General features: G+C 39.1%; 2 protein-coding genes across 3 annotated transcripts in view; one reads left to right on the forward strand and one right to left on the reverse strand.

Annotated features, from left to right (window-relative positions):
- STK32A (serine/threonine kinase 32A) overlaps positions 1-24,602 on the reverse strand; it is a 133,946-nt gene that overhangs the window by 89,711 nt on the left and 19,633 nt on the right. The window contains exons 3-4 of the mRNA XM_006069396.4: positions 5,311-5,366; positions 4,102-4,253 (exon numbers count right to left, since the gene is read on the reverse strand). Coding sequence (XP_006069458.1) covers positions 4,102-4,253; positions 5,311-5,366 — 208 coding nt within the window. The remainder of the gene's footprint in view (positions 1-4,101; positions 4,254-5,310; positions 5,367-24,602) is intronic.
- PPP2R2B (protein phosphatase 2 regulatory subunit Bbeta) overlaps positions 1-24,602 on the forward strand; it is a 704,283-nt gene that overhangs the window by 1,656 nt on the left and 678,025 nt on the right. The gene's annotated exons all lie outside the window — the stretch shown is intronic.

The following is a 24,602-nucleotide window of genomic DNA, read 5'->3' on the forward strand; positions in this document are numbered from 1 at the left end:
CTCAGCCTCTGTTTCTCCAGGTGTAAAATGGGAAAAACAATCTTTATCCACATAGGTTGCTGGGATGAATACATAACATCATATCTGTAAAACCCAAAGTAATAGGAGCTATTATGTTGATGCCAGGACTCTGAAGGCCACTCTGCGTTCTCAGGGTCTCTGATTCTGTGACAGGTGCCAGGGCTCTGAGTCACACAGGATGGAGTCTGGTTCCAGGGAACCCATTCATGCGGCTGTGTTGAGCCATCTCCCAGGGCTCCCTTTTCGCACTCCCAGGACAAATGGTCCTTTTCACTTAATACAGACAATCTCCTCTCCTCATTTCCTGAAACCACATGCGGACCCTTGGGAGTTCACAGGAACAGAAGAGCCAGGCTAGGAGAGTAGAGGGAGCAGCTGTGTGCAGCTGCAGGCTTAATTCCAATTAACAAAAGCCACCTGGGGATCTGCTGTGCTGGGCAGGTCTGGGGCGACTGGTTCTCGGGTATGGGTTGCCAGGGCTTTGTTAGAGGCCCCTGGGGAGGGGCTCAAGGGAAGAATGTATTTGCTTTTCTTGGATACCAGCCCTGAATGGCAGCCTTCACTTTCTAACATAACCTTTATCTGATGACCGTGTTCTGGGTGGGGCCAACTCTTTGGAGGCTGGGGAGGTTGGATTTTAATTCATCAGGTTCTTCCACTCTTAACACTGCTGCTCCCGGATTAGTGACCTTCCTCCCCTGAAACCCATATGTGCACGCAGACCATCCATGCACTTCTCACAGTTGATATATTCATGTGCCTCCTGATTAATAGCAGCCTCTCATAGTTATTGGTAATGTGTGGGTGAGCAAGTCTATCTGCTTGTGCTCACCACTGCATCTCCACAGTATGGATCTGTGTTACAATGAGGGTCCCCAGAGTGAGCAAATACAAGATGGCCATTTAAACTTACTCATTATCTGAATTTCTATTTCAGTTAAAAATGTCCTGTATGATATTTGGGACATATACCAAAAGGTACTGGTTATTTATCGGAAATTCAAATCTAATTGTGCATCCTGGATTGTGTCTGGCAACCCTAATTATGAATTGTGGTGCTCAGGAAATCTATACATGAAAGAAGGAATGAATGCGACCCATGCATCATCAAATACAGACATTTTACTGGAAAGTGCACACTGTTAGGAGTGGTCGTTTCAAGGGGATAGGATTATTGGAGAGTTTTCATTTTTCAATGTGTTCTTCTGTTTTTCAAGTTGCCATGAGCGGAAACATTTTCAAAGGTAATATGTGTATATGTTTATATTAGTATATTCATAAGCCAACTTCTTAACATTAGTGTAAAGCCTCCTTGTGTTTTCCTTCATCCCGAAAACCAGAATTTTCTGAATATCCCCAGAGGACAAGGACATTTTGAGCATCCATGAGAAGATTATTATAAGTAGTATTGACAGGCCTACAGAGCATATCAGCAAAACAGAATATATAAATGGGTACAGAGGAGTTTTTTAAAGAAAATATTGCTGTAATTTTATCATATGATGCTTCTTAAGAAAACCAGCTCCTGAAGTTTTGGGGATGTAAAGCTCAGTCTAGTTAAACCAGGACATAAAAATCTTGATTAAATTGTATATAACACACTGGAGATTTTTTTCTTTGATTCACAAAATAAATGTGGAAAAAAAAAATAAGCATAAGCTTGTATAGGGAATGAGTTGACATGTGAGTGCCACCATACAGACAACCTGCCCTGATGCTGTGGGGCCAAGTACCCTTCAAAGTTGTCTTTTGGGGTCCACACTGGCTGTTGGTGACGGGCATGTTCAGAATGCTACGACTTAATGGAGCAAGGAAAGTAAGAACTACCATTTGTAACATGCTGACTATGTTCTGGGCACTGGGCATAGCTCTTGCCCATACTTCATTCACAGAAACAACCTAATTGCACACATTAACCCATTCTAACAATGGGACTTAAGAATTTTGAAGTAACTCATAACCACACCTCCTGAAATATTACAAGGTACTTAAGAGTTGTGCAACGAGACACTTACATTCACTATGTTGTACTGATTAAGGCATTTATTAGAAGGAATAAAGATGCTTTCTGAAGACTTATCTCAAGGTTTGAAGGACAAAAGGGCCGCTCTCTGTTTAGGAATGCCCCTCCCAGTTTTCAGTACTGAATGTGGTGCTAGAATCATGGGGTAAGGAGTCTCTCCTCTCTTCTATCAGTGTTAATGGTGCCCCAGGTTCTAAGGCAGGATTCAGTGTCAGGGTGAGAAGAAGGGCAGAGTAGAATATATGTCCTGTTATCACATTCACGGAGAAGAGAATGTCGTCTAGAATGACACCAAGTAAGCAAAGCAAAATCTATAACCTTTGGCCAGCTTCAAGTCTTATAACACTCATGTTATTTAAAAAGAGGGGAACTGAGTGAAATCAACTTGGCCTACTCGGCGATGAGAGAGTAAAATGCTAAGTGTGTCCTTATGAAGGGTTCCTGCTCTTAAAAGAAGAAAATTAGCTGCTTGAACTTTTGAAAAAGGACAGTGTGACTCTGAACAAAGGGAGGCTCATCATTGTGAAGAGAGAGGAAAAAAGGCAATTTGATGATTGTTAAGGATGGGAAAGAAAGAGCTGCATCCATTGAACTCTTTACATGGCAGCATTGTGAATAGGCCAGTCTAAATTACTGATTAAATACACTGAAGCTGTATTTAAAATTAACTTCCCTATGTCTGAGAAGTGCATAAACCCTAATAGACCTATTTCCAAGTCACATACAACCATTTTCTTTTCAACTGCAGCACAGAGGCTTTGAGCAAATTGTGTATGAAGTGAGCTGTATTAATCAAAGATGGAGACAGGTTTTTATGCACTGATTCCTCCAGAGAATCTCCCTAAACACACAGTGACATTTTAATGATTTTTCCATTAGTATTCTCTAACTAAAAAGGGGGAAAAGTTTTTTTTTCCTTCACTAGTAGTGAGAACTGCTTGGTATGCATATTTAAATAACAGTCATACTGAAGAACTGGCTCTTAATATAATGGATGCATTAAAATATAGAGGAAAATGAGCCAGCCACATAAAGACCTCGAAGTAATAGATAATGCAAGCCTCTCTGCCATTTTCTAAGCCTTGGATTATGATAATTGCTTTGAGAGCAGATCAGTCATTTAATGTCTAGCTACTGACATAAATTAGCTCCAGTTGTGTTAAAGCTGGTTTGAGGAGAAAGGCAGCACCCATCTTTTTCCAATTCATGGGTGTGTATATGGCTGCTTAAGAAGTATGCTGTAAGGAAATCAGGTTGCTTGCCCATCACTTTAAGGAGAAGGCGCTTTGTACAAGTCCTAACAATCAACTTCATGTCCACCAGTGATGCCATACTTCACACTCAAAGTCCCTGCCCCACAATTATGGGGAAAAAGATGTAATGAGTGAGAAAACATCTGAACTCATTCCTTGTCAGCCTATTAAATGACAGTGTTTTCAACAGCAGTCCCCAATCTGTTTGGCACCAGGGACCAGTTTGGGGTTGCTTAGTCACTTCTGACTCTTTGTGGCCCTATGGACCGTAGCCCGCCAGGCTCCTCTGTTCATGGGATTCTCCAGGCAAGAATACTGGAGTGGGTTGCCATGCCCTCTTCCAGGGGAATCTTCCTGACCCAGGGATTGAACCCAGGTTACCTGCACTGCAGGCAGATTCTTTACCACTGAGCCAGCAAGGAAGCCCAGGAACTGGTTTAGTAGAAGACAATTTTTCCACAGATGAGGGTGGGGGGAAATGGTTTGGGGAAGATTCAAGCATAGTTTGGTTCATGCTCCTATGAGAATCTAACGCCGCTGCTGATCTGTCAAGGAGGAGGAGCTCCCAGTAATGTGCGCAATGGGGAGTGGCTATAAATACAGGTGAAGCTCACTCACCTCCTGCTGTGTGGTATTTATAACAATTTTGTTTCTTTAGAAAAGACAAACCAAGGTGAATGAAAGTCCCACGAAGATCCTAATGAAGGTTTTGCAAATGCACATGTAGAAATCGGGGTGTGTTTATGTAACAGGGTTGGGGTGAAGGCAGGACTGTCCCATTAAATGTCCAGGAAAACCACTCACCACAAATTAACCAGGAAAGGGTGCTCCAGTCCCTGCATGATCTGGAGCTCCTTGAAGACATTCCTCACTTCGTTGCGCTCCACGCACTTTTGTTTGTTCATGTACTTCATCGCATACATCTTCTTGGTATCATTCTTCTGTACGATGCAGACCTAATGGTGCCAGCCGGAGTGAGAATGTGATTAGGTAGGGAGGTGATGGATTGTGGGCATGAGACAGCACAAGACTGGTTAGCACCGCTTGGAGGCCCTATCATGTGCAAATTCTCTGATGTTAAAGTTGCCACTTAGCTCTGATTTCTTTTTCCTTCCCCTGTACCAAGTCAATTTCTAAATCTCTCCTTTCTCAGACAAGTTTGCTTGTTTTTGCTTTTGGGGATTTTTAAGACAACATATTGGGGAAAAATAACTTCCTCCATGTCAGGAATCTTCAAATAACAAATGACATTTTTATTCAGATTTTAATGAGTGAAATGGACATGGCTCAATGTTAAGATGAACAATATTGTGCAAAGAACTTCTTTTAGCAACCACAAGTGATATAACCAAAAAGGGCTTGAAGCACTGGAGAAAACACTATGATGTCCATGTTTATAAAATTCTTTAAGAGGTTCATATAATGCCAGATAAAGTCGATGGCAGGTGTTTCTAAAATGCAAGTCCAATATGAAATATGAGATATTTTGTTATGTTTGTCTCCACAAAGAAACTATTCAGGATTTGAATCTGGAAGTTTCTTATAAAAAATTAGAGTGAATGTGTATGTTTTATGGTAGGTTTTTTGTTGTTGTTTTTTTTGGTTTTTTTTATAGTAGGTCTTTAAAAAAGAAAAAAATATGGTACAACTGGGGAAAACAGAAATCAGCTTCTATCCCTCATGGAAAGATTTAATTCTTACACTGACAAGATAACTGTTACTGAAGGTACTGGTACAATTTGAAAATGATTATGAAACCTTACTCTTCCTGTTACCATAGAGAAAGTGTGAAACTCCAGTGAGTAAACTGATTTGTCTTTGAGATAATTCTGAAAGCATACATGTTTGTTATGTAGCTGCCTGTCACATACTTTGTTCAAAGTGTGGTAATACTTTTATAAAAACTCATTATAAAAACACCTCATATTTATTGTGGTCCCAGTAACTCATCTGAACATTCTTGGGCTCTCTGAGCTACATACTCTGCTAGTGGTTAATCATTTTGGTTCTTACCTTCCCGAAACTGCCTTTTCCAATGGCTCGCAAAATTTCAAAGTGGTCAAAGTTGACTGTAAAACAAAAAGAACATCGTGAGTAATTCAGTTGCTCTTTAGTGACTAATGAGTAATATATAAAGATTGAACTAAACTTAAGTACCTTATGTAAACAACATTCTAGACTACTTTAATATGACCATTCATTCATCTGTAGACATTTCTTGAACACTTAATCACAGGGCTTAGTACTAGGGACTATAGAAATAATAGAGTAGAAATTGAGTCTCTACTCTTCGGAGACTGTGGTCCAGTGAGGGCTCCATAGAGAGACTCTGATGGATTAAATAGTCACTAAATGAATGGACAATTAAAACTCTCACTGAATGTTAAGAAGGACAGATGCGGTGGGGATCTAAGTGTGTATAACAGGGGTTTCACGTAGGTGGCCAAAGACCTGGTCCTCTGTGCACACATTGCCACTAAGGGTCTGCACTTTAAAAATCTTCTCCTTGTCTGTTTCTCATTACAACCACTCTTTCATGTATCAAAATGATTTCAATTTTCCCAAGTAGGAAGCTATTACCCATATAAGTTTATAGAATGAGTTGATCCCCAAGGCATAAATATCTAACAGAGGAGGATAAATATGAGCATTAAAGTTTATTTTATAAAATTCATTTGAAGTTGAGATGATCTTTTACATCTGCCATTTAAATATTCCACCCTGAGGGAATTCCTGGCAGTCCAGTGCTTAGGATTCATCGCTTCCACTGCAGGGGACTCGGGTTTGATCCCTGATTACAGAACTAAGATCCCACATGCCACATGACATGGCCTCCCCTCAAAAAAAAATCCCATTTCCACCCCTTAACTTTAAATGGAGTATAATCTATAAAAATATTAAATCACTATGTTGTATACTTGAAACTAAAACATTTTAAATCAACTATATGTCAATTAAAAAAAATTTCCTTCCAGGACTCAGAAGCAATAAATATTTAGTTTATGATAGCATGGTCTCTTGGTTCAGTGCTCAAGAAATGCTTGGTGAAGAGAACAAAGCATAGATTCTTCCAGAAAGGTGACAAGCTTTGGTTATGTGCCTTGATGATCTTGAGAAAATGTCCACTATCTTTCCTGGTTTTTGAAATAAGAATTTAGATAAGTTAAATTTCAAATGAGGGCTTTTAAGAATTTAATCAGAAAAAACTGCAAAATACTAAAAGGTTCTATTCTTCTCTTTAAAAGACATGATTTATTGATTTCAAAACTAATCAGATTAGCTCCTTTTGAAGGAAAGAAAGATGAGTAACGGAACCACTCAGCTTCCAAGCTTTCTCAAGGTTGAAATATTTTTATAATGTGACTTCATAATCATTACTTAACACACAACTCACTTTATTTCAGCCAAAAAAAAAGCCATTTAATCATGTGAGACAGCATGTCTATCACAAATAATTCTGGATTTAACCTGAAAAGAATGGTATAACTCTGATAAAAGACAAACTATTTTTTAATATTTTATTGACTTATAGTCGATAGAGTCAGGCACGACTGAGCGACTTTACTTTCACTTTTCACTTTCATGCATTGGAGAAGGAAATGGCAACCCACTCCAGTATTCTTGCCTGGAGAATCCCAGGGACGGCGGAGTCTGGTGGGCTGCCGTCTGTGGGGTCGCACAGAGTCAGACACGACTGAAGTGACTTAGCAGCAGCAGCAGCAGCAAAGTGTCATGTTAATTTCTCCTATACAGCAGTATGATTCAGTTGTGCATCTCTCTATATTTTTCATATTTTTTCTATTATGGTTTATCACATAATACTGAATGTAGTATCCTGTACTGCAGTAGGACCTTGTTGCTTATCCATTTTATATAAAATAGCTTGTATCTGCTAATCCCAAACTCCCAATTCATCCCTCCCACTCCTACTCTTCCCTCTTGGCAACCACAAGTCTGTTTTCTCTGTTTGAATCTGTTTCTCTTTCATAAATATGTTCATTTATATCACTTTTGAAAGATTCTACATAAAAGTGATATCAGATGATCGTCTTTGTCCGACTTCACTTAGTCTGATATATAGTCCATCCATGTTTCTGCAGATGGCATCATTTCATTCTTCTTTAAACCTGAGTAATATTCCATCGTATAAGTATACCACATCTTCTTTATCCAGTCCTCTGTCAGTGGACATGTAGATTGCTTCCATGTCTTGACTATTGTAAATAGTGCTGCTATGAACATAAGGTTGCCTATATCTTTTAGAACTATAGTTTTGTCTGGATATATGCCCAGGCATGGGATTGCTGGATCATATGGCACATCTGTATTTTGAGGAACCTTTGTACTGTTTTCCATAGAGGCTGCACCAGTTTATATTGCCACCAGTAGTGTAAGAGAGTTCCTTTTTTCGCCACACCCCCTCTAGCATTTGTTGTTTATAGCTGTTCAGTCACCAACTTGTGTCCAGTTCTCTGCTACTCCGTGAACCACAGCATGCCAGGCTTCCCTGTTTTTCACCATTTCCCTGAGTTTGCTCAAATTCATGTCCATTGAGTCAGTGATGCCATCCAAACATCTTATAGTCCATCGCCCTCTTCTCCTCTTGCCCTCAGTCTTTCCCAGCATAGGGTCTTTTCCAGTGAATTAGCTCTTCACATAAATAAACTTTTTAATAATGGCCATTCTGGCTGGTTTTTAGTCTCTCCTTGTAGTTCTGATTTGCATTTGTCTAATAACCAGTCCATTCTAAAGGAGATCAGTCCTGGGTGTTCTTTGGAAGGACTGATGCTAAAGCTGAAACTCCAATACTTTGGCCACCTCATGCGAAGAGTTGACTCATTGGAAAAGAGTCTGATGCTGGGAGGGATTGGGGGCAGGAGGAGAAGGGGACGACAGAGGATGAGCTGGCTGGATGGCATCACTGACTTGATGGACATGAGTTTGAGTGAACTCCGGGAGTTGGTGATAGACAAGGAGGCCTGGTGTGCTGCGATTCATGGGGTCGCAAAGAGTCGGACACGACTGAGCGACTGAACTGAATAATTAGTGATGATGAGCACCTTGACATGTTCCTATAGGACATTTGTATGTCTTTGTTAGAGAAATGTCTATTAATGACTTCTGTCCATTTTTTGATTGGGTTGTTTGGTTTTTTTGTTGTTGAGTTGTACAAGCTGTTTGTGTATTTTGGAAATTAAGCTGTTGTCGGTTGTGTTGTTTACAAATATTTTCTTCTAGTCTGTAGGCTGTCTTTTTGTTCTGTTTATGGTTTCCTTTGCTGTGCAAAACCGTGTAAGTTTGATTAAGTCCCATTTGCTTATTTTTGCTTTTATTTCTGCTGTCTTGGGAGACTGTGTTAAAACATTGGTACAGTTTGTGTCAGAGGGTGTTTCCCCTATGTTCTCTTCTAGGAGTTTTATGATGTCTTGTCTTACACTTAAGTCTTTAAGCCTGAATGACAGATTCTGAGTGTTTATTTTCTTATCTGTTAAAAAAAAAAAAAAAAAAAAAAAAAGGACTGACCCTTCTAGACAAGAAAATACCCTTTTATATGGAAAAATGCTAATAAAACTATTTACTTAAGTCATTCACTTACCTATGTTATTTCCCAAACTCCTTGGTTCTGAGTTTATTTGCTACATCAGAAACTCTGTGAGGGCAGAGATTATATGTTGTTCAGTAATCTTTGTTTCGCCTTTGTTTTCCTGGCAACTCATGGTAGTAAAAAGCATTAAAAAATCAAATGGGATAGAATAGATAAGAAAATAACAAAAATGTCTTAAATGTAGTTACAGTAGTATTGACTGAAACTCTTGTTTTGGTTTTGCATAATGTGTGTAGATGGATATGTACTGTATTAAGAGGTAATTTTTTGTCTATATTTTAATATGACTTGTCAACATAAATTGAAAAACTCTTTTGTAAGTTTCCTCTTAAGTTTCAAATTGAAATAACCAATGCAATGATTTCCTCACACTCATTACATGAAGCTGAGTTAGACTTCATGAACTACATAAGTGTTAAAAAAAAAAAAAATCAAGATTTATTTGCAAGCCCAAGATTTCACCTCTAGCACATTTAGTAACTCACAGTGGTTCCTTCATGTGCAGCCTAGCTTAAAATGCTGTGATGATGTTTTGCATCTCCAAGTATCAATATATAGCAGATACCTAGAAGTAGGAGCTTCCGTTGTGATATTAATCCATTTCATGAACCTTGTCTCTTTATAAGCCATTTTAAGCTTTAATGAAAATAATAAAGGATTAGATGCTAGGTTGCTGATAAATTTCTACTAGCAGAACTGTCAATTAATGTCAGGTTAAGTCCCAGAAAAGTGACAATCTTAAAATTTTAGAGAAACTGCATCTTATTTATGCCTTTATTTCTAGTTAATCAAAGAAAGAACTGACTCCAGTCTGATGCCATAGTGCCTAAAGTCACTTCCCTGAATAATAATACACCCAATAACTGAGAGAAAGCCAATAACAAGTTGAAAGTGAATGGAAAATAAGCTCTTATACTATCCATATAGTTGTCCAACAGCATTGCTAATTTGCAGGAAGGCTGATGGAAAAGGCAACCAAGCCTCATAAATTCAGACAAAATGAGAGAGATGACATCAGAACTGTGGATTATACTGTCAACAGAAATCCTATTATAGGCATGTAGGGTTTGCCTTAAAGGAGTATGGGACAGCATATCCACTGTGTGCTTAAAAGTTTGGTCAACCTGTACAGTATTACCTAACAGATTACAAATGGCCCACAAGCCACAGTGGGCCTGCAACTTGTTTTTGTACCTCCTGTGAGCTATGATTGGTTCTACATTTTTAAAGGATTTTAAAAATAATATTTACTTTACAAAAAGTTTGCCAACCCCTGAGATTAAAAACAGTCTCTGGAGACAGAATATCCATGTTCAAATTCCAGCTCCTACACTTAATAGTTGTGCAATCCTGGCAATTTACTTCTATGATCTGTTTCTTCATCAGTAAAATAGGGATGAAAATAATATATACCTCATAGGGTTTGTAGCAAGATGAAATGAGTACGTATATAAAGTACTTAGAATATGAACTGGAACTAATTACTTTTACTAGTACTACTGCTGCCGCTGCTGCTGCTAAGTCGCTTCAGTCGTGTCCAACTCTGTGACCCCATAGACGGCAGCCCACCAGACTCCCCTGTCCCTGGGATTCTCCAGGCAAGAACACTGGAGTGGGTTGCCATTGCCTTCTCCAATGCATGAAAAGTGAAAAGTGAAAGTGAAGTCGCTCAGTTGTATCCGACTCTTCACGACCCCATGGACTGCAGCCTACCAGGCTCCTCCATCCATAGGATTTTCCAGGCAAGAGTACCGGAGTGGGGTGCCATTGCCTTCTCCGAGTGGTTGAGTATAGGGAGAGACAAAACCTGGTTCTCATTTACCCTGAGGCTAGGCCAGGGAATGTGGCCTAATGGGAAACCAACAGGCAATAGCAGCTCAACTTCCTACACTTCTTCCTCTGCTCCAGAGTCTTGCTTTCACATTGGTCTTCTACCGCAGTCTTAGTGACCATTATGTCACTAGAGTATCCTGGAGGTATATCAGGTTAACAGACAAAGTTGAATGGATCCTAATGTTATGATACCACATGTAGTATTTTAAAAACTAAGTATTTTAAAAGGACTTCCTTTAGAGTTTTTCTTTTGAATAGGTGTACATTCTCCACTAATCAACCAGACACAAAGTCTGTATGCATCAGGAACATGTTACATACATTTCCTTTGTATGTCTCATTGTATCCTTGAAATAACCTTATGGTTTTTATAGATAGGCATGCTTAGCCTAGAGATTAAATAATAATTATAACTAGTATAGGCTTCCCCAGCAGCTCAGATGGTAAAGAATCTCCCTGCAATGCAGGAGACCTGGGTTTGATCCCTGGGTTGGGAAGATCCCCTGGAGGAGGGCATGGCAACCCACTCCAGTATTCTTGCCTGGAGAATCCCCGTGGACAGAGGAGCCTGGCCGGCTACAATCCATGGGCCTCAAAGAGTCAGACATGACTTCGTAACCAAGCACAGCACAGCATTACTAGCACAGTGAATCACTTATCTTGGGATTAGTTTCACAAGTCAGAAAGTAAGCAAAACCTTGTTTAGTCAAAACTACATATGTATATTCTCTATGAAGGTACCCCATTTGAAAATCAAGACAGTCTGTTGAAAAGTCCAACCCAGTATTTTTTTTACCTTGTGTGAGCACCCAAGGAAGCTCATGAATTGCATTTAAGGACCATTGAGTGAGAAACAAAAGTTTAAGCACTAAAATCATACTCAGCTCAATGGCAGGTCAAATTTATCAGTCACATGTCCAGTAGGACTAACTGAGGGGACAGCGGTTGAGTGTTGCCACAAAGTCACACTCAGTACTCCAGTGGAGGAGTGGACAGAAGCAACTCACCATCATGTAACTTCATATGCACCTTTCTGATCCTGGACCCGCACTCTTATCTATGTTTTTATAGTTGTCTTACAGTTATTACTACTGTGTATCCACCCATCCCAGAGGTAGAATGGGGGGAAGCAAGGTGAGACTGCTTTGCGTCTCCTTCTAGAGTCACAGGTCGGGCTTTCCCAGGTCTTTTCCTAAACAGAAGTCTACTGATGGTGGCCCCGGGGCTGATGCTCTTTATTTCCTTCCTTCTACTCTTTTCATCTCAACATTCTGCTCTAGAAACAGTGTTGAAGGAAAGAAAACAGGAAACACTTTTTAGATTTTGTTATACCACCCTGACATTTGGAATTTGGGAGAAAAACATTCTAGAAAGTAAAGCAGAAAACCCATTCTTTTTTCTCCTTTTGAGGTAGAAATATTTGGAAAATTTTATTTTTTTCCTTTAAAAGATGCCAGCCTTCATAAGTACCAAATCATGAACATGTGTGAGATTTCCGAGAACCACCCTTCTAGATACTCGGTGAACCTTTCTATTGACCAGAGAAAAAGGACACCAGCAGTGGAACCTTAGATAAGTTACTGGATTTTTTTTTCTAAATCACAAGATCCCCATCTGTAAAACAGAGCTCATTAAACTTGACTCACAGGTGGTTTTGAAGATGAGATATAATGTCAGAAGTATAATGTCTGGCCCAGTGAAAACTAAAAATTACAAATGATAAAAAGTACAATTATTTAGAGAAAATGAAGTATTCTTCCCTTCCAAAATTTTAGTTCTATTCCTAGAAGGCAATTACTGTTAACCAATTCTTCTGTATCTGTCAAGAGATTTTTTTTCCTGCATACTACATGTATTCTGACAGCAACAGCAAGATAATAGCATTCCTATATGATTGTAGATTATAAGCACTGTCTACATAATTGTTTCTGTCCTTTCATACCATTACATATAGCTCTATATGTAATTATTTTAAATAGCTTCTTTGAATTTTCTTGCATAAATATACCATAAAAGATTTAGCCAATTGATGGACTTCCAAAGATGATATCATTACCTGTTATTACCTGCAATAATCTCACAAACATCCTTGATTAGCTTATGTGCATATGTTGTAGGCTGTCTTTATAAAAGTAGAACTTCTGGGACAAATATAGAATGGATTTTCCAATTTAAAAGATACTGTAAATAGCTCCTCAAAGATGTTATACCAAATCTCCTTCATTCAGTAATGTGTTCATTACTTAGCTTGTGTTAGCTTGTCCATTGCCCTGCCAACACTGTGATATCAACTGTCCTTGATCTAGCAAATAAAAAAAATTGAATTATTGATTTACTTATATACAGTTGACTCTTGAAGAAGGTGGGGAGCTGGGGTGCCACCCCTGCTCTAAGCAAAATTCTACATGTAATTTATCATTCTGCCCTCCATATCTAAGTTTCCTCCATATTTGAGTTCCATATCTATGGATTCAGTCAAAGGTAGATTGTGTACTATTGTGATATATATTTATTGAAAAATATCCAAGTATTAGTGGACCACAAATTGTTGTTCAAAGGTCAGCTGTATTTCTCTAATGAGTGAAGTCTCATATCTTCATTTACATTTATTTTTTCAAAGGACTGCCTATTCACATATTTTTCTTCTTTTTAATGAGTTATTATTTTTATTGATTTGCAAGTGAATTTAAAATGCTAAGTATATTAACTTTCTCTCTAGTACATATCAGGCATATTTTTCTAGGCTGTCCATTTGGCTTTTGACTTTAAAACATTTTTAACAACGTAGAAAACTTAAGTGTTAAATTTATATTTTATAGAGTCCAATTTTATATAGTCAAATGTATTAATCTTTCCCTTTTTGTTCTTCTGGACTTAGATCTTTTTTAAAAAGGTGTTTTTTTTGTTTGTTTGTTTAAAAGCATGTACTTGTATTTTGATAGCTTTTGACATCTTCTAAAATATAACTTTAGAATAAATTATGTTGTATATATTCAAGATATACAGAACAAAAAAGTTTCCAAATTCCAACAATTCTAAAAACTCCTGCTACTACTTAAATAAAAAGTTAAAACAATTGATCATCTCCTTGCATACTGTCATGCCAAAGTGATTGCTAATAACTGGATACTTTTAAGTGCTTTGGGAGAATATCCTCTTGAAGCCAGCCCTCCATATCTTGCTTATGCTGACAGTTTATTTAGTAAACACTCCACTTATATTGCACGATGTTAAGTACCAATGTTATTTAGTCCCAATTGATTCAGCACACTCACTGGCTGCTTAAATATGACACTGGGCAGGCTGTAATTCTCTGAAGGCAAAGTCAATTCAAGATGGAAACAGTAATGGCTTAGCTAGTTACATATGTTCCTTCACTCCAGTTGAGAGAAGGCGGGGGGCAGGGGGAAGTGTGTGTGTGTAATCCCTGCCCTTTCCGCCCAGTACAGCAGAATAGACACTTAGGTGGAGTTCAGGTGCAGACACCACTCACTGTACGTGGTCTGTGTGCTGATAGCTTGCACAGCAACGACCAGGCACTGTGCTCTGTGCTGGGGAGAAAGCAAGCCAGGGCTGCCTACTTTCCTGGGGCCAACAGCTCGTGGGACAACAGAATAATTAATATCTGTTAATATCTAATATTATCTAACAAGAAAATAATATCTGTTACTATCTAGCTAATATCTAACATTTCTGTAAGGAATATCAGGCGTTAGTCTAAGCCTGTTGTACAGATATATTATTTCAATTTCCCATCAATCCAGTGAAATAGTACTACTATTATTGCCCTTTTCGTAAAGCTGAGCAAACTGCAGCCTGAAGTAATGACTTTTTCCAAGGCCACAGAATAAGCATGGGGAGAATGGTGGAGTCCAGAGCTGTCCTCAAATGCTGTTCTCACTGCAGCCCATTACATGTAGGTAATGGTGCCTGAGAAAGAAGGATCTGCAGCCCAGAGTCGGGGAAAACCTTATCTCACCACAGTGCCCATCTTTCTGGCTTCTCCTCTTAAGCAGTATCTCTCTTTCATGGATCCTATCTTAACAACAGTGGTCCCACCAACCATGTGCGTCCCTGGTGTCTGTCACTCATCCTGTCCGCCTCTCCTTGCCAGAAGCCCTGGTCTGGGAGTGGGACTGTGACTTGAGCCATTCCATCTACATCCTTCACATGCAGGGTTTTCTAATCTGGAAATGCACACTTCCTCTGCTATCACAAAGCTTTCTGCACAGGAAAAACAGAACTGGCCAAATGGAAACAAACAAACAAAAAAACAAAACAGTTCAGGAGGTGCCAGGAAATGAAACCAACACACGGAATAAAGTAGACTCATAACAATAAAAAGGGAGCCCTGATAGCATTAAAGTATGCAGCTTCATACCCAAATGGGTCCTATCTCGATTATTCTGCAGGCATCATGATATTCTTCCAATAATTTTTAAATTTTTAGTTTTTTAGCAAAACTCACTCAAGTTCCAAGTAACACAAGCAGCACGCTGTAGGAAGGAAATCAGTTTTGTCCTGAGAATGCACCAAAACATCATTGGGGAGAGGATTAAGACATGAGGAAACTGTTACAAGGGACTTCCTCTGTTTCTTCTTTTTTATCCTTATATTGAATTGGAGTATCAGAAAGATAATCTCCCAGGAAAATGTATGAAACATACACATGAATGACTGCAGTGTAAAGGAATACAAAGATACTGACAGGCTTGGTGGTACCACAGGGAGTCCCAAATGTGTCCACCCATCAAAATAACAGAAAACACTGTTAAAATGTTTTAAACACTGTTAAAACATTTTAAACACTGTTTAAAAATGAGTTTCATGGGCCTCACCTGAATCAAACTCTGGAGGCTAGACTTAAGAATCTGTATTTTAATCTACTCCCTGAGGGATTCTGATAGAACCTGCCTGGAACCAGTCTGCAGGGCTTGATTTATGAACCACTATTTCATCCACTAAAAGCTATGGAGCTCTAAGGTGGGAGAAATTTTTTCCTACTGTATAAGATAAAAGAGCTGCAAGGAAAGGCAGCATTTCATTTGGGCCTTGCAGAAAGGGTAAGAGCTGAACAGGTAACCAAGCAGTAGAGGGCAGGCAGGGATGTACATACTGAGTGACCCAAACCCAGTGTGAAGAGTCTCTCAGTCAATGTTATTTATCTGATTTCCATGGCCTTAAACCTCTCCACCTCTGCCCCCGTCCTCAATGAATTTGAAGCTAATTATTAATGGCGTTTTATAAATAATCAGTAGGCCTCTGTTGCCTGCACTGTGACACATCTTAGGTCAAAGTTGATGATTATAATCATTATGTACATCCATGTATAGGGCTTCCCTGGTGGCACAGTGGTAAAGAATCTGCCTGCCAATGCAGGAGATGGGGGTTCAGTCCCTGGGTTGGGAAGATCCCCTGGAGAAGAAAATGGCAACCCACTCCAGTATTGTTGCCTGGAAAATCCCATGGACAGAGGAGCCTGGCGGGCTATAGTCCATGGGGTCACAAAGAGTCAGACACAACTGAGCACATGCACGTGTCTAGGTACTGATCCAGTATTTATGTATATTACCCTAATTAGTCCTTACAGTATAAGGCGATCATATTATTGCTCCTTTATGGATGAGTTATAGAGACCCCAAAATGTTAAATCTCCCAGGGGTAGGGTTTGGACTTGAAACTGACTTTGTGTGGCTCCAGTGGGTTCTGAGGTTTTAATAGTATAGATGAGTCCTGAAAGTTTTGTAATACACTAGCATGGTTATGAACATGAAACTCTGGGTTTGGGTTTTGACTGCACTGTTTACTAGCTATTAACTTTAAGTTAATTAACCTGACCTCTCTGAGTTTAAATTTTCTTCTCTGTAAAACTGATTGCGTTTAGTATCCCTTCTAAGGATATTAGGACGACTAGATGAAATCAGGCATATCAAAGGTGCTTGTCAAGAGTTTTTTGTTTGAACTCAATAGAGGTATCATCATTACTGTTTTTGCTGTTACTAGATGAGTCACTGTGGTATCAACCCAATTTTTTTCCCCCAGAACATTAGGCAAAATGATACTGGCACATCACAGGACAGATAGTACCAAGAATATACCCTCTCTGAAGGCAGACACTGGGCTCATCCTGTTGACTATGGTATCTATATCACCTAGAGCCATGTTGGGTAGCATATGCATAATCAGTATAATCAATACATACTAAGTGAAGGAAGTACCATCACCAAAGTTTAACAGAATATATATGGCTTAGGAGGAAATTTTTAAAAGATATGTTTCTTCATTTGACTTCCTAGTGTGTTGTTATTTAAAATAGGTACCTCCTCACATTATTGTAAATCAACTATGCTTCAATTAAAAAAAATAATTAAAAAAATAAAATGGGTACCTCCTAAGAAATGTCTTACCAACAACCTATTACTAAAAAGCTTCTTCATGAGTAGGCAGTAAAGTCTCCATTTGAATGTAACAACTTTAGATTTCTCCGTATACGCTGAATTTAGATCTCAAACACCTCAAGAACTGATTTACTCATTCTTTGAGCTCAGAAGTGTCAAGAACCGCCATTCTCCACCCCACCAACCTCATAACCAATAACCGCCCTAAACAAGGACTTGGATGAACATGCACCAGGAACTGAAGGATAATTAACAGCAGGAGCCAAAGGATGTTTGCTTTGTCAGAGCTGCATGATCATCAAACAAAGGTAAATGTACCTCACTATGGCAACAGGAAGGTACTCACGTTAAGTTACAATCTTCCGGATACCCCATCATGCCTTCCGTATACCTCCCGCTGTCACTTTTCCCATTGATTTTTAAGAATGCACATCGCACATTTTGTCCAAAAGGGAATAAAAGGACTGAAAATATGAAGCACTGGCTAAAAATAATTCTTTTGGTGGAATTTACCAGTTTTCCATTAATTAGGTAAATGTTTAGTTACCAAAAAAAGCTACTTATAACCCTTTTAAGACAGTCACGGCAAGGAGGAAAGAAGTTCAACTCACTCCTCTAGGAGCCACAGCCTTGCTAGCAAGTCAAATCAACCAAGCCTCTGAGCATCCCTGTGCCCAGGACCGTGGGAGACACTGATGGGAAGACAAAATGAGCTTGGGACTAAGGGACAGCCTCAGGAAACAGCATGACTTGTTTAGTTGTATTTGTGAGAACACAAGACCTGGATAACCAAATGCCCCTGCCTCATTTTTATTTTTCTGAGTGTGTATATATTTGGAACACATTCTTTATAGTAATCTTTTTGGAATTAAATGAGTATAAATATATGTAAGAAAATAAGTAGACAAATGAAAGCAATTAACTGTTAAGTGTTTGGTATAGAAAGAGGTTCAGTGAAGCCTCAGAGTGGGGAGTAAATATTGTGGCATGACAATTTTGTGTCTTGGTTTTCAGTGAAGAGAGAATGCTTTAATGAAAGATAAAAAATGATTTGAGTCAGAAAGACTTGCACTGGAATCCTTGCTCCACCATTTACAAGATAAATGGAATTAGGAAATTTACTGGACATTTCTAAGCTTCAATTTCTTGTTCATAATGAAGAATATCTTTATATAAAACTAATAAACTTTTATCATAAAAATACAAAAAAGTAGAAGAAAAAGAAAATCATCTAAAGATAACAATGATTGATATCTTGATTAGTTTTTCTGTCTTTTAGACATTGTTATTTTTATCAAAGTTATGTATCTATGTCTTTCTACATGGATGCTGCTGCTGCTGCTGCTGCTGCTAAGTCGCTTCAGTCGTGTCTGACTCTGTGCGACCCCAGAGATGGCAGCCCACCAGGCTCCCCTGTCCCTGGGATTCTCCAGGCAAGAACACTGGAGTGGGTTGCCATTTCCTTCTCCAATGCATGAAAGTGAAAAGTGAAAGTGAAGTTGCTCAGTCGTGTCCGACTCTTTGCGACCCCATGGACTGCAGCCTACCAGGCTCCTCCGTCCATGGGATTTTCCAGGCAAGAGTACTGGAGTGGGTTGCCATTGCCTTCTCCGTTCTACATGGATAAACAGGTTTAAAAGTCAAAGAGTTCTAAATGGTTTGTTTTAAAACACTGATGTTAATCCTGAGATCCACTTGTCTCACTCTCCAATCTCTCCTGGCCAAGAAACTAACACTCTTACCTCTTGAGTTAATAAATTTAGTAGTTTCTGCCATATAATCTAAATAGGATAAATATTTTGGGTCAGTTTTAGGAATTACTTAATGAATTTTCAAGATGGCAGGCAGGCATTTAGCTCAATTCCTTGGTCTTTTGACCTTACCCCAACAGGCTCCCATCCTTCTAAGATAAGCTGTATCTGATATAATTTCAATTAGATCAGTATTCAATATTTCCATTATTATGAATATGGAGACAGTATGCACACCTGAGTAATGTAGTAAACCACAATTGGTTTCCCTTCTTGCACATTTACCTCCATCCCCGGAGTTAATAATTGTCTTGTTTATACTTGCTTGCTTTTCTGTATCCTCTTTACTAATTCAATCTCAAACTCTTCTCTAGTGGTCAAGTACCCTCTAACATGTTCAAGTGCATCAACCACATGATCATCTTCCTGAAACTATCTCTACCAGACCCCTCCAATCTAGACTGTTTCCTCTCTTTTGCTGCACAGCTGTCATTCTAGGGCTCCCTCTCAGCCTCTTCCCTGGGGTTTTCATTCATTGGTTTTCTTTAATGACAGGATCCCTGCGTATTGCCTTTACTGTCTCCCTCTTGATGGATTCTCTTATTTCCGTGGAGTGTATCCTATAACAGTTTTGTAAGAAGGGGAATTGCATGGGAGGTAAGTTTTTGAAGTCTTGTATATATGCAAAATAGTTTATTCTCCTCCCACTCGATTGAGAGTTTGTCTGAGTATTGAATATTAAGCTGGAAATTATTTTCCTTCAAAATTTTGAGGCCTGGCCCTCCTTAATTTATTTTTGTTTTACTGTTAGCTCTAAAGCTATTTTGATGCCAGACCTCTGATGAACAGTTGTCTTTTCTAGACCTGGCAGGATCGTATATTTGTGATGAGTGTTTTGAAACTTCATGATTATGTGGGCTTATTTTATTTGTTCTGCTGGGCACTTGATAAATTCAATCAATCTGGAGAAGTTCTGGGCTTTTCTTTTTCCCTTAAATTAGTAAGTGATGGTTTCCTCCCTTTATCTTTCTCTCCTTTTGTACCTACTGTTATTTGAAACTAGAATTCTTAGACTGGCTCTTAAATTTTCTTATATTTACCCTTCTGTTTTCTATCTCTGTTTGCTCATTACTATGGAAAATTTCCTTAAATTTGTCATCTAAGCCTTCTTTGGGATTTTCCATTCTTGTTGTAACTTTTCCTCTTACACTAATTTTTGGTCTATGAATGTTGCTCTCTTGTTATCCTATTTTTTCATGAAAAAATTTGTCACAGTCTCGTATATCTCTGCTAGTTTTCCTTAAGTTGCTTTTTTTTTTTTTTTTCTGTTCAGGTGTTTTAGTATCTGTCAGTCCTATTAGAAGCCTTTCCCATATGTCAGAAAATCTTTGGTTTTCTGTTCATTTTTAAGTGGGACAACCTAAACATCTCTCTGAAAGTTCTGAGCATGAGGGTGGAACTTGTTCACAGTAAGTTTGACTCTTAGCAAAGGCTAGGATGCTGAGTTAGAAAACTCTGATGTTGATTAACTTATATCTTCCATCTTGGGTTGATCAAAAGTTCCAGGAAAGACACTCTATCTGGTGTTTGTCTGAGGAGTGAGGCCCCTGGTGTCAGTGTTATCAGAGCCTAATGGGAAAGAGGGCTGAGGGTCTGTGCACACAGCATGCATTCATGTATCTGATTCTTCCTTTCTCCACAAAGCACCACTGGCCCTCAGTGGGCCAGGTCTTTCCCTCCTCTCCAGAGGGTAAACAACAGTTTGGGGAACAGATAACTAGTTTTCTCTCTTTTGACAAAGTGGTAGAAGGACCTGACCAGTGTTTGAATAGATATCTAGGCAATCCTCCTTAATTAGCACCCCCTTTCTTGTCTACTTCTAGAGACAGGTGGCCCTACAGATTCCCAAGGACTGGAGAGAGATGAATGTGTTTCACTCACCATCTCTCCCTGGAAGTCTTGCTTCCATTTTTTTCTCATCCTTAAAATAGATACCTTTCTCCTAGGGCTTTGGTGGGAGCTAAATTAGATAAAGTATATTCAGTTCAGTTCAGTCACTCAGTCGTGTCCAACTCTTTGTGACCCCATGAATCACAGCATGCCAGGCCTCCCTGTCCATCACCAATTCCCGGAGTTCACTCAGACTCACGTCCGTCGAGTCAGTGATGCCATCCAGCCATCCCATCCTCTGTCGTCCCCTTCTCCTCCTGCCCCCAATCCCTCCCAGCATCCGAGTCTTTTCCAATGAGTCAACTCTTCGCATGAGGTGGCCAAAGTACTGGAGTTTCAGCTTTAGCATTGTTCCTTCCAAAGAAATCCCAGGGCTGATCTTCAGAATGGACTGGTTGGATCTCCTTGCAGTCCAAGGGACTCTCAAGAGTCTTCTCCAACATCACAGTTCAAAAGCATCAATTCTTCGGTGCTCAGCTTTCTTCACAGTCCAACTCTCACATCCATACATGACCACAGGAAAAACCATAGCCTTGACTAGACGGATCTTTGTTGGCAAAGTAATGTCTCTGCTTTTGAATATGCTCTCTAGGTTGGTCATAATTTTCCTTCCAAGGAGTAAGTGTCTTTTAATTTCATGGCTGCAGTCACCATCTGCAGTGATTTTGGAGCCCCCCAAAAAATAAAGTCTGACACTGTTTCCACTGTTTCCCCATCTATTTCCCATGAAGTGATGGGATCAGATGCCATGATCTTCGTTTTCTGAATGTTGAGCTTTAAGCCAACTTTTTCACTCTCCACTTTCACCTTCATCAAGAGGCTTTTTAGTTCCTCTTCACTTTCTGCCATAAGGGTGGTGTCATCTGCATGTCTGAGGTGATTGATATTTCTCCCGGCAGTTGTGATTCCAGCTTGTGTTTCTTCCAGTCCAGCGTTTCTCATGATGTACTTTGCATATAAGTTAAATAAGCAGGGTGACAATATACAGCCTTGACGTACTCCTTTTCCTATTTGGAACCAGTCTGTTGTTCCATGTCCAGTTCTAACTGTTGCTTCCTGACCTGCATACAGATTTCTCAAGAGGCAGGTCAGGTCGTCTGGTATTCCCATCTCTTTCAGAATTTTCCACATCAAGAGTATAATAGATGCTCAATAAACAAGAGTGTTTTTTGTTTTTTTTTTTTCCTTTTGGAAATTTAACAGTAGGAATCAGAGATAGCCATCAGTTTATCATATATTTGCTTTGTGACCTTGGCTAGTGTTTTTTAAAAGCATTTTTAGACTCATATTTTCATCCAAGTTAGGGATGAAGTTGTACCAGAGTAAGGTAGGCTAGGCCCGTAAACCAATGACTGGTGCCCTTGTAAGAAGACAGAAGTCTGCACACAGATACAGAAGACCACGCGAAGACAGAGTCAGAGATCATAGTGATGCTGCCACCAGCCAAAGAACTCCTGGGGCTACCAGAAGCTAGAAGAGGCAAGGGAGGAGGTTCCCCTAGAGGATCTATTCAGAGCAGGGCTCTACCAACACCCTGACTTCAGATTCCTCGCCTCCACAACTGAATATTTCCATTGTTTCAAGCTATCCAGTTTGTGATACTTCCTACCAGAGCCCTAAGAAACTAATACAAGAAAACTAATTTGTAGTGTCTAACTCCAACACTAAGCAGGCTACTACTACTTAACACAGTAGTGCATGCTTTCCACATATCAAAGCGTATGAAAAATGGCATGTGTGAGAGGCATTTTTTAAAAAAACGTGATGAAATGTTAAAAGACACAAGAAAGATTGGCTGATTTCTAACTCTAACTGAATATTCCTAGAACTTGAAGAGCACATGAATGTGTAGTGCTACTGTTCACAAAGTACTCTGAGAAAATTGTCAAGCAGAGCAGGAGAGGAGGTTTTCAAATCCCTGAAGAGAAGGTTCTTGAATTTCTTGGTGTCTCCACTATGCCTGGCTCAGCAGTTGGAGGAGTGAGATGAACAGGAAGCACTTCTGCAGTGTGTTTTCTTTCCCCCTTAACTGAATCTGCTGATGATTGAGTATGCTTGATGTCAGCAAATCCTGAACAAGGATAAAATGATAGATCCTGGTTTTCTAAGCACTAGCTCCAGTAAGGATAAGCAAAACTCTGGCATGTCCAGCAGAGATGTATGGACTGAGGATTCAGGCCCAGTCCTAACTCTAGCCATTAGCTGACTACAAGCTTCCTTCTGGAAAAATATTCTGAAAGGAATAGAAATCTTACTCTTCACCATCATGTAAAGGTAAATGCAGCCCCATGTGATAAATGCCTATAATGGCTGAACTCTACAAGTCACCTCTGAGCAAGTCCACTCCTAGGTATGCACACCAAAGAATTGACAAGAACTCAAATGGGTGTTTGGGCACCAATATTCATCCAGTATTATCCACCATAGCCCAAAGATGGAAACAACTCACATGTCCATCGACAGATGGATAAACAGTGGTATATATGTACATTGAAATATTATACAGCTATAAAAAGGAATGAAGTTCTGACACAACATGGGTGAAACTTGAAGACATTACGCTAAGTGGAATAATCCAGACTCAAAACAGGAAATACTGTATGATCATACTTAAATGAGGAGCTTTGAAGAGTCACATTCACCAAGAAAGAAAGTAGAATACAGATAACCAAGGGCTAGAAGGAGGGGGAATTGAGGTGTCATGTTTAAGTACAGAGTTTCTGCTTGGGATGATTAAAAAGTTCTGGATATGGATAGTGGTGATAGTGCACAAGGATATTCTGTGCCACTTAACCATACACTGTTTAAAATTCCAACTTTTATGTAACATTTTTCACAAAAAGTGATTAAACAAAAAAGTTTTGAGCAAATGGTACAAAAATCTCCACAACTCATTCAAGTGAACATTTATTTTTAAGTAATATTCATACCTAAGATTAATCCCATATAAATAAACCAAACTGCTTTGAATATTATTTCACTATAGTGATGATTTACTATTACAAAATAAGGAATAATGTCTTTTATCTCCTGCCATACAAATATTTTTTTAGGATTAAAAAATTATCAAACACTAAAAAAAAGCAGTTGTAATCTAAGACAACATCAGTGTATTCTGTCATTTAGGTATGTTTAAAACTGTGAAGTTAAATAAATTATAGGCTGTTCAATTTATAGAACTGCAGAACCACTAAATTAAACTTTCAAGAAATCAACAAGTTTTAAGAAATTATAACACACTATAATGATATAAATGAAATTGCAGATGCAGAAGCATTTAAAGCATCATCTCAAACACATCAGGAGAAGAAAATGGCACCCCACTCCAGTACTTTTGCCTAGAAAATCCCATGGACGGAGGAGCCTGGTAGGCTGCAGTCCATGGGGTCGCTAGAGTCGGACACGACTGAGCGACTTCACTTTCACTTTTCACTTTAATGGATTGGAGAAGGAAATGGCAACCCACTCCAGTGTTCTTGCCTGGAGAATCCCAGGGACGGGAGGCCTGGTGGGCTGCTGTCTATGGGGTCGCACAGAGTCAGACACGACTGAAGCCACACAGCAGCAGCAGCAGCAGCAAATACATCAAATGCCTTTTATGCACATGCACAGATAAAAATTACTTAATGGATTCATTTATTTAAAAGTTGGATACTGAAGATATAAAAGTGAATAGAATGGACAAAAATCCCTGTCCTCAAGAAATTTACTTTATGATGAGAAAAACACAATTAACAAAGTAAATAAGTAAATTAAAGTAAGAAATTT

The sequence above is a fragment of the Bubalus bubalis genome, chromosome 9 (assembly GCF_019923935.1).
Source record: "Bubalus bubalis isolate 160015118507 breed Murrah chromosome 9, NDDB_SH_1, whole genome shotgun sequence".
Lineage (NCBI taxonomy): Eukaryota > Metazoa > Chordata > Mammalia > Artiodactyla > Bovidae > Bubalus > Bubalus bubalis.